Genomic DNA, 12525 nt, shown 5'->3' on the forward strand with positions numbered 1-12525 from the left:
GGATGGGCTGCGAGTGGAACTTTGCCTAATTCTTTCTTCGTATTCCTCTACCTTCATTCCTCCAAGAATTCCACATACACATTCTGGGATATTATTAACCTCAATGAACAAACCTCCCTTCAACTGTGATCCCCTAAATTTTCCCTTAACCTGGTTTGCAAACTTGAGACTGTCCCAGGTTTTAGGCTAAGTGGGTTTCACCCAGGAGGGGGCAGGCAGTCTAAAGGTACAAATTCCATTTATACCATTTTTGCATAGGTATTTCCCCCTTGAATTTATCAATAAACCAGAAAACAATCTCCCCAATGGTTGCAGACTGCTACACCTATTCAGAAGGCAAGTCTCTCAACAGACTGGATTTATGCTATCAGACTGGGCATGAGGAAATTAACTAATAATCCCTTCTCCCTGCCCCTCCTGCCCCAAAAAGTCCTTCCTTCTTGCACAATTTATCCAGTATCTCAGAACCCAGCTCCTCACTTGAGAATTAAGGGCTGAAACTAAAGCAGCCCACTCACCCCGGCTCTCAAGGCTGCTGTTTAGACGTCGCTCGGCTGTTTCTAAGAGCTGCTTGCAGGTTTTCCAGAGCTGGCACTGAGAGCAAGCTAGGTCGAATGCAGCCATGGCAGGGGGACTCAGGTCCTCCAGGACCTCTCTCAGCGGGGCAGTGGGCTCTATCAGGGTACTGCTTATCCAAAAGTCCTCCTGGAGCATGGGGATGGGGTCCCCAGAGGCGCTGAGCAGCTTGTCGGTCACATCAGAGATGGAGTAAAATACCATCCCTGGACACCCAGCAGTGGAGTAAAAAGTAAGAGTTAGTTAAAAGGATTCTAACTACCATTTTTATCATGAAAAGTAGTTATTTATTTTATTTATTTTGTGAGGAAGATTTGCCCTAAGATCTGTTGCCAATCCTCTTTTTTTTGTTGTTTGAGGCAGATTAGCCCTGAGCTAATATCTGTGCCAATCTTCCTCTACTTTGTATGTGGGATGCCTCCACAGTATGGCTGATGAGCAGAGTAGGTCCGCACCTGGGATCTGAACCCACGAACCTGGGCTGCCGAAGTGGAGCACGTGGAACTTTAACCACTCGGCCACAGGGTTGGCCCCCGAAAAGTACTTATTTAAAAAATGTCTGAGGTCCTTCTGCATAGGATATCATCCATGCACATCAGAACCATCATTACAGCCCCAACGGTGTGGAAAGGAAAACCAAGAGAAACTGAGAATGGTTGAGATGACGAGGGCTTCTTTCAAATAGGATCTAAAAATAGGTAGGGAAAGAATGAGGTGGATCTGTGTATGCTAATTGGAAAAGATCTCTAAAATACACTGCTAGAGCTGGCCCCGTGGCCGAGTGGTTAAGTTCACGCACTCCGCTGTAGGAGGCCCAGTGTTTCGTTAGTTCAAATCCTGGGCGCGGACATGGCACTGCTCATCAAGCCACGCTGAGGCAGCGTCCCACATGCCACAACTAGAAGGACCCACAACGAAGAATATACAACTATGTACTGGGGGGCTTTGGGGAGAAAAAGGAAAAAAAAAAATCTAAAAAAAAAATAATAAAATACGCCACTATAAAAGCAAGGTAGTAAACAGTACTTGTTGTAAAAGCCCTTTTATATTAAAAACAAGAAGGATGTACATGTTTTCTTTTGAATAGGTACAGAAATATACCTGGGAGAATACAGAAGGAGCAACGTGTGAGGGTACTTGATGTATGGAGCCTAGACCAGTAACAGACGAAACGTGGGACAAGATTCCACTTTCAAGACATAGTGAGAGGATGATCTTTTTTGACGTGCAGCCAAGGTTGGGAATTGAGACCTGTGAATCCCAGGCCCAAGGTGCTACATACAATGTCTTCACTTTACGGAAAAGTAAAAGAATACTTTTATCCTTGCTTTATCCTTGAATAATTACATGGGAAAGAAAGAAACTGCAAACCATTTCCTAAAGCCCAAGATAGTGGCCATCAACACACGTGGTGGCACAGCACTCACACCCTTCAGTCTGAGTTGCATAGGTCAAGCTTAACGGGACAGCTCCAGGGCAAGTACGTGACCACGCTGGACAGGGAAGCTGGGCACATCTAGAAACCGATTCTGAACGTTAGGATAGCTGTTCTGTCAGGCATGTGTTCTGCTCTGGATTTCTGCTCACCTTCATGATGAGCCTCTGATTTGGGCGGCTTTTCCCCTGATACCCTTCTCCCCCAGCTACTTCACCATCTATGGTGGCAAAAGAGATTCCTGACCTGCCGCTGCAGCGCTGCCAATAGCCTGTAGAGTTGAGCGGCCACTGCCTGTTCTTCGAATGGTGCTGCTACCCCCGTCTGAGTTCTGGTTTTCAATCTTGTGCTCTACTCGGGCCAGCTCCTGGATCACCTCCTGGTAGCGTTCCACGAACATCAGTTCCCCTGAGCTGGGCGAGGACTTGAGGTTGAACATGAATACCACCTGTCACAGGAGAGGAAGGAGTGTGGGTTGTGGTGGGCCCACTGAGTTGAGGAATGTCTAGAGATATGAGATCTTGCCAATCACTAGACTATGGTCCTCAGACATCTGCTTTGTAGGGTGGAAGAGCACTGAACATTCAAAAAGAAGACCAAATATAGAAATAACTCATAGAACTCAGCAAGAAAGCCACCAAAGCCCCAGTAGAAAATAGGCAAAAGATGTGGGCAATTTCAAAGAGAAAATACATATGACTAACACATCAAAGAAAAATGTTTTCCCTTATCAGTAATCCAGGGAATTTATGTAACATTAATATCATTTTGCATGTAGCACAATGACAAAGTGTAAAAATAAACCCTCAGTGGGCAGTGGTAGAATGAAGTGTCACAACCTGTTTCGAAAAGCAATTTGGCAATTTATAAAGCTTTAAAAACCTGTATAATCTTTAACTCAGTAATTTTTATGAGAACCTTTCTTTTTTTTTTTTTTTTTTGAGGAAGATTAGCCCTGAGCTAACTACTGACAGTCCTCTTTTTTTTTTTTTTGCTCAGGAAGCCTGGACCTGAGCTAACATCCATGCCCATCTTCCTCTACTTTATATGTGGGACGCCTACCACAGCATGGCATGCCAAGTGTTGCCATGCCTGCACCCGGGATTTGAACCGGCAAACCCCGAGTGGAACATGCACACTTAACTGCTGTGCCACCAGGCTGGCCCCTATGAGAACCTTTCTTAAGGAAATGATTCAAAAGGCTTAATACCTAAAGGTGATAATCTTGCCACTATTTATTACAACTATTACAAGGTTGAAAATAATCTAAATGTTGAGTAACAGGGGAATGGTCAAATGTACCTACTTGATCAGATTATTATAAGGTCACTAAAATCAGTTCCAAGGCAAATGCTTATATTATAATATGAAAAAGGCACATATAAAGGTCTAGAATCAAAATAATCTCTACTATACAAAAGTCATATATATCTTTGAAAAATATTGGCAAAAATATACTTTATCTTTAATATTGATTGATCTGGACGATAGATTTAAAAACAATTTTATTTTCTTGTTACTACTTTTTGGTATTTTCTTATAATACGCACAACTGACTCTGTAACCAGGTTTAAAAAATAAAGCTTTTATTAAAAAAAGAAAAGATAAAAGCCTCAGGAAAGGAAAAGACGGTGAGGACATTTAGGGGTAAAGCATCGGGCAGTTCACAGCTGACTTCCTCTGGATGTGGGTGTAAGAAAGGCTGGCAAGGGTCCTACCCTCCCCAAAGGGTCAGAATTATCATTATCATTAAAGTATAGGATCTAAAAGGATCAGGGGAACTTAAGCAAAGATTATCCCATCACCTAGATTTCTCCATGATCTCAACAATGGACCTCACATGAAAGGAAAATTCTGACCTACATGTTAAAGGACCAGCACAAGTGTCATAAATATATTCAGAAAGTTATATAGATAGATAGAAATATATCCAAAAAATTATAATACTAGGCTTTTATGCTATTAAATTTAAGCAATAGAAGATTCTTGCATTTCTCACAGCTTGTACATAATCCTTTTAACATTCCCATGAGGTAGGACGAGCAGGTATTACATTTAACTCCAATTTTCAAACGAGGACATCAAAGCTCAGAGAGGGTAAGAATCTTTCTGATTTCTACTCCATGCACTTTTCCCTCTAGAACATGAACACTCTAGCTTGCTAGACCCCTATACTTCTTACATATTGAACTGGCATTTAGTTACTATTAAAAATTGTCTGCATCATAAATTATAACTATATAAAAACATGTATGTATTCAGAGAAGAAGTACAAGGAAAGAAACAAAAATATTTCCATGTTTTGAAGTGGTGGGATTGTGGCCGAATATTTTCTATTATCTTGTTAAAACACTGTTTATATTAAGAAAACAAGCAGATGATTCAACAGCTTAAATCCCCTCCAGGCTGGGTCTTGAAATCCACAATGCTGAAGACTGGGCTTGGTACATGGAAACTTTCTCCTGCAGAAGGAGGATGTGGTCCCTTAAGGGCTCCCGAGTGGCTCTGCTTGCACATGCATCTAGATTTACCTGAGGCCCAGCGGGCTCCAGTTAGCTACGGGCTGACTCCGTGAGGAGGTATGGCCGCACAAGCACTCTCCTCACCTGATGGGCTTCTGCAAAGTTCCCCCGGAGGATGCAGGATGCCAGCAGAGACTCAGGTGGGGAGAACATCATGGGGATGAGCGAACTTTGAGGCTGGGGCTGTAACCTGCCATCCAGCTCATTCCTCCCAGACACAGTGCTCAGACTTCCCTCTGTTGGGATGCAAGAATGCAGGGGGCAAAGGAAGCAACAGAAATTGAGGAAAAACTATACTGCTGTCACCTCCCGCCAAACTCCTATCTCCTCAAAGTCCTTCTCTAAAAGGTCTGTAAATGGTCTTTATTTTTCCTTAACTGAAGGGAAACCTATACTATCATCTTTGAGTATGAGACTTTCATACCAACTACCTTCCTTGGGCATTCACCCATTTTTCTCTGCTGATGGGCAACTCAACTGACAGCGAGACAGCCCCTTCTCTTTTCCCCACTGAAATATCTCTGGCCGGCTGCAGAACCAACCTTCCTGAACGCGGGCATGAAGTGCTCAGTCTGGGTTTTTACACCATGGTTTATGGCAACTCTTATCAGGGCAAAGCTGCTTGAAGTTGGCAACTGGTTGGGACCCCCATACCTGAAGTACTTGTGCTCAGGTCACTACTCGTACTTTCCAGGGATGGATTGGAACCTCTGTCCCGGCCATCTAGAAGTATTAAGAAGAGAGAAAATCAACCACCAATGCCTCACAGTGTAGAAAGTGAGAAGTTGGCTTGAAGGCCAAGATCTAGGTAGTTAGTGAGTGGATAATGGGTAACTGCTACACTTGCTGCTCCTTCTACAGCAAAAGGCAAGGTCCTAAGAACCAAAGGTGAGGGCTGTACTTAATAGGCCCCGTGCGCATCTGGGTAGTAGCTTATACCAGTGGTTTCCAACCTCTGGTCTCAGAGCCTCAGGAGCTTTCAGGTTATTTCTAGGAGTCAGCAACCCCCATCTGCTCACTAAGCACTGTCAATGTCTGAAAAAAGAAAAGCACAACTATTATGACCAGGAAGAAGGAGGGTGCAAAGGAGCATCATAAAATTTTCTGACAAAGAAAAAGTTGTCCTCACACTTAAAAACGTAGGGAACCAAAGTATAAGAACTGGTCTGCCAAAGACCACAATATTTAAAGGCCCGGAGGAAAAGCTTCTCAAGGCCTGCTTTCCTGATGAGCTAGGGCTTGCGATGGAGGCTTATTAGTCCTTATTGTGGGATTCAAGGGCAATATTGGCCCTGTGCGAGGGAGTCTCCTTGGCTCACTGTTTGGAAAGGAACAGACAGAAAGGAAACAGAAGAAGGATTGTACATTCTTGGGCTGGATGGCTCAAGTGGATGCAAACTGTGCTTTTTGACTCAAAACAATTAACTGAGCAGCTTAAGGGCCTTAGCAACTCAGCGTTGAAGTTTTCCAGGTCTCTCTCATGGGATCCTCCACCATCCCCAGTATGCTTACTTTTCTCATTGCCACTTAGCTGGAACTTACTCATTCTTTTGAGCTTGGTTCAAGAGTCAACTCTTCCATAAAAGCTGTTTCCCTGATCTCTGGAGGCTATGCTGATCTCTACTTCTAAGAGACTTCTGTTTCCAGGCAGTCCCTCAGTGCAGTTGAAGTTTTTCATGTATACTGTCTTTGCAGGTAAATTATAAATTCCTTGAAGGCAAAGTCCTGGTTTATGACTCATTCACCTCCCTCAAGATACCTAGTATTGTTTAGCACATAAGACAAATCTTACAAATTCCCTGTTAATTATTTAAAAATGACACCAAAAGCCATAATGGAAATTTGATTATCTAAAAATTTAATACTCCTGTGTAATACTCCTGTATTAAACTCCTTAACAAAAACTCAAAATCAAAGTCAAAAGACAAAATGGAGAAAAAATTGTAGTACATAATGACAGAATAATTTCCTTAATATATAAAGAGTTTCCTACAATTCAACAAAAAAGACAAACCAATAGAAAATGTGGATCTTAGACATGAAAAGGCAGCTCACAGAAAAATATAAATGGCCAACAAATATGTGAAAAGACATTCAATCTTAAACTAAAAATTAATATTAAAACAATGACACACCAGTACTATATTAATCATATTGGCAAAGATTTTTAAAAATCTGATACTACTTGTTTTTGATGAATGTATGTGCAAATAGGCACTCATATACAGTTGGTGAGAATGTAAATTGGTCTACCTTCTTTTTAGGCAATTTGGTAATATCTATGTTTTATGTCCACATTCCTTTGACCTTCTATTCTACCACCAGGGACTTATCCTATAGATATACTCACAAGTATGCAAAGACATATGAACAAGGTTGTTTACTGTGGCATTGTTTATAAAAATAAAAAACTGGAAACAATTTAAATGTCCACAAAAGGATACATATGACAATGGAATACTAAGCAACCTTTAAAATAGTAAGTGGAAAAAAGTAAGTTCTCAATATATAGTATGCTACATTTGTATGTATAAAAGGATATAAGTAAAAAGAGGAAGCCACAGTTCTCAACATATATCGTACATATAGTATGGTGCATCTGTACATATAAAATTATATATGCTTGTATTACATGGAAAGTTTCTGGAAGGAAACTACTAGCAAGAGTTACCTTGGGGGGTGAGACTAGGCTGATCTTAGATCACTTTTGTTTGTCTGTTTGGACCACGTACTTTATCTTAAAGAATATTAGACAAGTGGCAGTATACCGCTTGCCTGGTGCATGGGAACGAGGCATGGGGAGAGCTCTTCAGATTACCTGCCCGGCTCCTTCTTGTCCGACGACCCCGGCGGAGACTGGGGTGCCGTGTGGCAACAGGCCGGTATCTTCGGGAAGGTTGCTCCTCTGGAAGAGCAGATCCAATGGGTCATACGAGAGATTAATCAATTTTGATTTGACTTACCTCCTGGGGCAACAGGTAGGGGAAGATTTGGACTGAGGTCTGAGACATGGTTGTGCTACTGGTTGCTATGGTGATATGCCCTGAGTTAATGGTGTGACTCCCATGCACTCTTCGCTTTCCCACGTAACTGGGAGTTTTCCCCCTCCCACTTTCTGCTATCCCTCCCACCAGTTCTGCTATCTTCTCTCACCTGAGCCCTGGTTGCTTGTTACCACCTTGTATCTCCACTGGGCCTCAGAGACAACCTTGGAAAACCGGTGCAGGCGGCTCGGCAGTCCATCTCTGCTTCCCGAGCAGCTCTGGCCTTCTAGCAGCTTTGGGTTTTCAGGGAGGCTACGGCTGCTGAGCTCATCCAGCTGCTCCTGGAGAAGCCTGAGGAAGGCCCCTATTGCAAATTCATCAGCTAGGAACCCAGTGATACCACTAGTAAAGTGCTTTAGGTCCAAAAAGCTGTGCCCTTGAGGCCCTGGGGAACTGTCTTTTGACTCTGTCTTCAGACAGCTTGGAATGGTACAAGGAAGGCTCCTGGGGACTCCCAGGGAAGCCCGTTCTGACTTCCTCTCAGGCTGTGCTATGTGCTGAGGGCTCTCTGATGGGGACCTCAAGCCCAACTGGCCCTTCCCCTCAATGTCATCATCCTCAGCATAGTCCTCAGGCAGGTGAGGCTCTGGGTGAAGATCAGCAGAGGTGAGAAGGAGCAATGAGAAGATGTTTTCTAGAAGTTCCAGGCACAAAGAGTCAGGAATACTGCACAGATACTGTTGACACCTGGCCAGGTATGTTGAGAAGAGCCTTGAAGCACCTAAAGAAGCATGGTGAAGAGAAGAGGAGAGAAAGAGAAGAAAAGAGAGAAAATGCAATTAGAAAGAATACTTGCCAGACTCAAACCTTCTCACAACTTTAGCTCATTTATTTATTTTTTAATGACTAAGGGAAAGGTGGTTACAGTCAGAAGAATAAGAGACTATTCAGCCATGTCTTTTCATGATTTCTAGAAAGATTTTGCTACCCTAACTAAAAGTACAGATAAGCGAACATTCATTATTTTGTTTCTGCTTTTTAAGTATTACATTATTCCTCCTCTTTGAGAAGCACTCCATATTTCAGTTCCTAGAATGAAGGTAGCATGGGACCCCGGACACCTCAATTCTATTTTCACTCATTGTTACACTAAAGGTGATCACAGGCTACCCAGATCTTTTAAGAAATACTCGCTGGTCAAAAAATGACCATGCTCAGAGGTGAAGATCAATTCTGAAGCTACAAGGGAGAGATAACTGACCACTAGTCGCAGAAGGCAAGCTAAGGAATTATAAGTTTATTAAGAAAAATGAGAGGTTAGGATCTTAGGTTGGTGTGTTTCACACGGTGGATGGGAAAGCGACGTAGACTTAAAGAAATGAAACAGAAACAGAGTCAGGAACGCGCCTTCGGAAGGCAAGCATCGTTTCTCAGAACATTTCAATTATGTATCACTTATACACACATGTACACATGCATATGTAAAGACACAAATTACACACCTAGGTGCAAACTGGAGTGTGATGTGAAACGCTAATTAAAAAAAAGCATTTAGAAAACACTGCACTAGGTGATCAGACTCCATTAGAACTTAGGCAAGCCACTTGCTTTCTCCGTGTCCCTTTGATTCATGGAGGCTGATAAATGGATGAAAATATTCCTGGGCATAATGAAACCAAGGCCACTACGCCCAATCCTGGTGGAAAAGGGCTCTCACACAAAGAATTCACTGGGACAGGGTATTACCAGCTTCCGCCAAGGATGAGGGGGAAGCACTGTACCTGGGGAGGGGAGAGAATCACTCGCGGGCTCCACAGCTGACGCCAGGTCCTCAGAGGGACTGTCTTTGCATTCCTGGCACTGGGAGTGCTGGTGTGAGTTCACACAGAGGGCATAGATGGCATACTTCATGGCACAGAAGCTCCGGTAGAGTGTCAGGTTCTGGCACTGGCTGAGGTGCTCAGGGGCCAGGGTATCTGCCGAATCTGAATTGTAGAGGGAAATACGCAGAACTTCAGAGCTGATTCTTTCAGGCATGGGCTGCAAGTACGGCTGAAGCAGAGAGCTGCCGCACTCCTAGGTCCCTAAGTGCTCTCACCCTTTCTCCTTCCTGTCAGTTTCATCACCATCCCTTCCAGGCCTTCTCCTCTGGTCAACGTCAACCTTCAGTCCCTTCCACTTCCTTTTCCCCACCACCCTCCCTTCTCCATGTCTGTTCGACACAGCCCTCATGGCTTTTTAATAGGTCTTTTTCTTATATTTCTTAAAATACTTGTTTTTCCTTTGTTAAAAAATCAAAACTTAGAGCAAATGTTTAGTCTACCTAGTACCACATTATCCAAAAGGTAGACTTAAAATGTATCTAGATTGAGTGATGAGAGGAAAGGCAACAGAAACTTTTTTAAAAAAGATCTGATACTTTTAAGAAGGGGCCAGCCCTGTGGCCGCGTGGTTAAGTTCTCATCCTCCACTTTGGTGGCCCAGGGTTTGCCAGTTCAGATCCTGGGCACGGACCTAGCACTGCTCATCAAGCCATGCTGAGGTGGCGTCCCACATAGCAGAACTGGCAGGACCTGCAACTAGCATATACAACCATGTGCTGGGGGGCTTTGGGAAGAAGAAGGGAAAAAGAAAAATGAAGATTGGCAACAGATGTTAGCTCAGGGCCAAGCTTTAAAAAAAAAAAGAAAGAAAGCACTGAAGCAGACATCATGGGGAAAAAAAATCACAAACTCTTTTGAAATTCCTTGTACTTGTTTAATAATTTATAATTTCTCATTTAAATTTTTTTTTTTTAACTTTAGGAGGAAGGGAGGGCACCATAATCTTTACAGGGTCTCTAGATATCTAAATCTGGCCCTAATTCTTTCCATAACAAAAGAACAACCTGCTCAAAAAAAGAAGCATTAAATGTAGTAAAGCAAAAAGAAGAAAAAAAATCACCCATGATCCTACCAGCTAAACACAATCACTGTAACATTCTGGTTTAACCCCTTTGGTAGTTTTGCATGTGTGTGTGTGTGAATGGTTAAGTTACATATAAGGACATTCTCTAAACGATTTCATTTTCCTACTTCTTAACCCATTATAGGAAAAGCATTTGATTATATTTCTTCATAAACTAAATTTCTGATGGCTGCATTTGTCCTACTGAGTGAATCCCTCACTCAGGCAAATTCCTCTTGGGCAGGGCTGGGCATTGCAGTACTTAGGAATGTTTTGCTACTAGGATGTTGCAATAAACCCCTTTAATACAGGCTTCCTAGTGATTACTTCTTCTAGGAAGCTCAGCCTTGCCAAGGTCAGGGTAAGAAGCAGAATGAGATCAATATGGTTCTATGCTCCTGGCCTCTACATGGCATTACGCCCAGGCCCAGGACCTGCAAGTACTTGCACCAGCCTGAGAGGGATTGGCTCCTTAAATTTTGTATTCTACATGCTTCTCTTGCCTCATCCTAGTCCCAGCCCTATTAATGTTCCTCTTTGCCTTTTCCAAGTTTAAATTCTAAGTGTGTCTTGGTGGGTCACAGGGATCAGACATAAAATACTTCTTTGAAAGCCTTTTGTACTTGTATGTAGAAAACAGAGAGCTCCACTTCCCTTTAGGAAATCTGCTAAACAAGTTGCCTATCTCTCCAGAAAAAAAATAGAATGTAGTAACACCGGTTTTCCAATTAGTGGTAGGTCCTTCTTAAAAGGAAATCAAAGCAATATCTAGGCTGAGAAACATCTACTGCTATATGAGAACATTTGTTTCTCTCACGGGTAAGTGTCCCTGGCCCGCATGGCAGATTGTGACTACACTACGATATGACTTTTGAGAGCAAAAAGAGCTTGTTAATGGAGACTTGAATTTTAAGCAAAGATCTAAAGTTAAAACAAGGCTTTGCTATTGTTTTAGGCAAGTCTTTCTTCTAAACCCCTTTATCTGATAAGGAGAGTATCAAGAAAATATGGGAGTGAAGGAAGGCACAAAATGTACTATGAAAAAGTTTATGAAGCGTGGAAAGACTCATCAAGACTTTGCATAAACACTGCCAATGACAATGTGGCAAATTCAGAGGACATTTCCTAATTCTGTTTCATCGGAAAGAAGGTATGCTAGTGGTTCTGAGATGGTTCCATGAGGACAAGGGTTCTTATGGGACTGTGCTCACAGGATTCCGTACACCACACCAAGAAAGGGAAGGAATGCCCCTACATCCTATAATCTGACGGAAGCAAACAGCAGTAATTTAGAGGGCACCTGCTGGATTACTCATCCTGACAGATCCCAGGAATCACATCTAGATAAATCTTGTGCTGGAAGAAACATGTGTAAGATTGTCCTAAGAGAGAACCCTGAAAGTCACTCCATCATCAACTCACCATGCTGTTGCTGGGGGTCCCTGGCTGGCACCTTTTGTAGGAGCTTGAGAACATCTTCCTCCCTGAGGGCTGGAAGGTTTGTAAGGTGATGGAGAGAGTAGAGCACTGAGTGGCTGTCTCCACCATGTAAATGACACAAGAGATCTCTCTTTGGTATGGGGTTGCTGAAAGAGACAGTTGGGAGGATGGAAGGGAAGGCAATTTATACAATTGCTCTGAGAAAGACCAAGCTTGATTTCCTCTTGTGCTTTCTCTCTGGCCCATAACACCGCAGGTATCACTTCCCCAAATACTAAATTTCAGTTGGTCTAGGATAGAGCATAGCATTTATTTACCCTCAGGGAAGTACATCATCAAGTCAGCCTTATTTCTATAGAAAAAAACCTAGCAAGGGCCTTATTGGTCTAGAAAGGGCCTGCAGATTAAGCTTCCCAATTTCTGTATTCTTCCTAGCTCAGACCTGACACAAGCTTCTCTGGCTTTACTTTGAATAAGGGCCCCTCCTTACTTCCCCCTCTGCCTCCTCTCCTTCAGGAAGTGCTGGTGAGGTGGGTGAAGAGCAAAAGAGGAACCTGGATGTAGGGAAGACCTAAGGCTAAGTTATCAGGGAAACATGGCTTCGCATATGGTTCAATAAGCA

The 12525-nt window shown here is 42.9% G+C and overlaps 1 protein-coding gene across 1 annotated transcript in view; it reads right to left on the minus strand.

Annotated features, from left to right (window-relative positions):
* LOC124230816 (zinc finger FYVE domain-containing protein 26) overlaps positions 1 to 12525 on the minus strand; it is a 62064-nt gene that overhangs the window by 38331 nt on the left and 11208 nt on the right. Inside the window, exons 9-16 of the mRNA XM_046647198.1 lie at positions 11886 to 12049; positions 9299 to 9502; positions 7687 to 8298; positions 7352 to 7438; positions 5188 to 5256; positions 4618 to 4769; positions 2258 to 2459; positions 519 to 782 (exon numbers count right to left, since the gene is read on the minus strand). Of these exons, the coding sequence (XP_046503154.1) occupies positions 519 to 782; positions 2258 to 2459; positions 4618 to 4769; positions 5188 to 5256; positions 7352 to 7438; positions 7687 to 8298; positions 9299 to 9502; positions 11886 to 12049 (1754 nt within the window). The remainder of the gene's footprint in view (positions 1 to 518; positions 783 to 2257; positions 2460 to 4617; positions 4770 to 5187; positions 5257 to 7351; positions 7439 to 7686; positions 8299 to 9298; positions 9503 to 11885; positions 12050 to 12525) is intronic.

This window comes from Equus quagga, chromosome 20 (genome assembly GCF_021613505.1).
Source record: "Equus quagga isolate Etosha38 chromosome 20, UCLA_HA_Equagga_1.0, whole genome shotgun sequence".
NCBI classification, from domain to species: domain Eukaryota; kingdom Metazoa; phylum Chordata; class Mammalia; order Perissodactyla; family Equidae; genus Equus; species Equus quagga.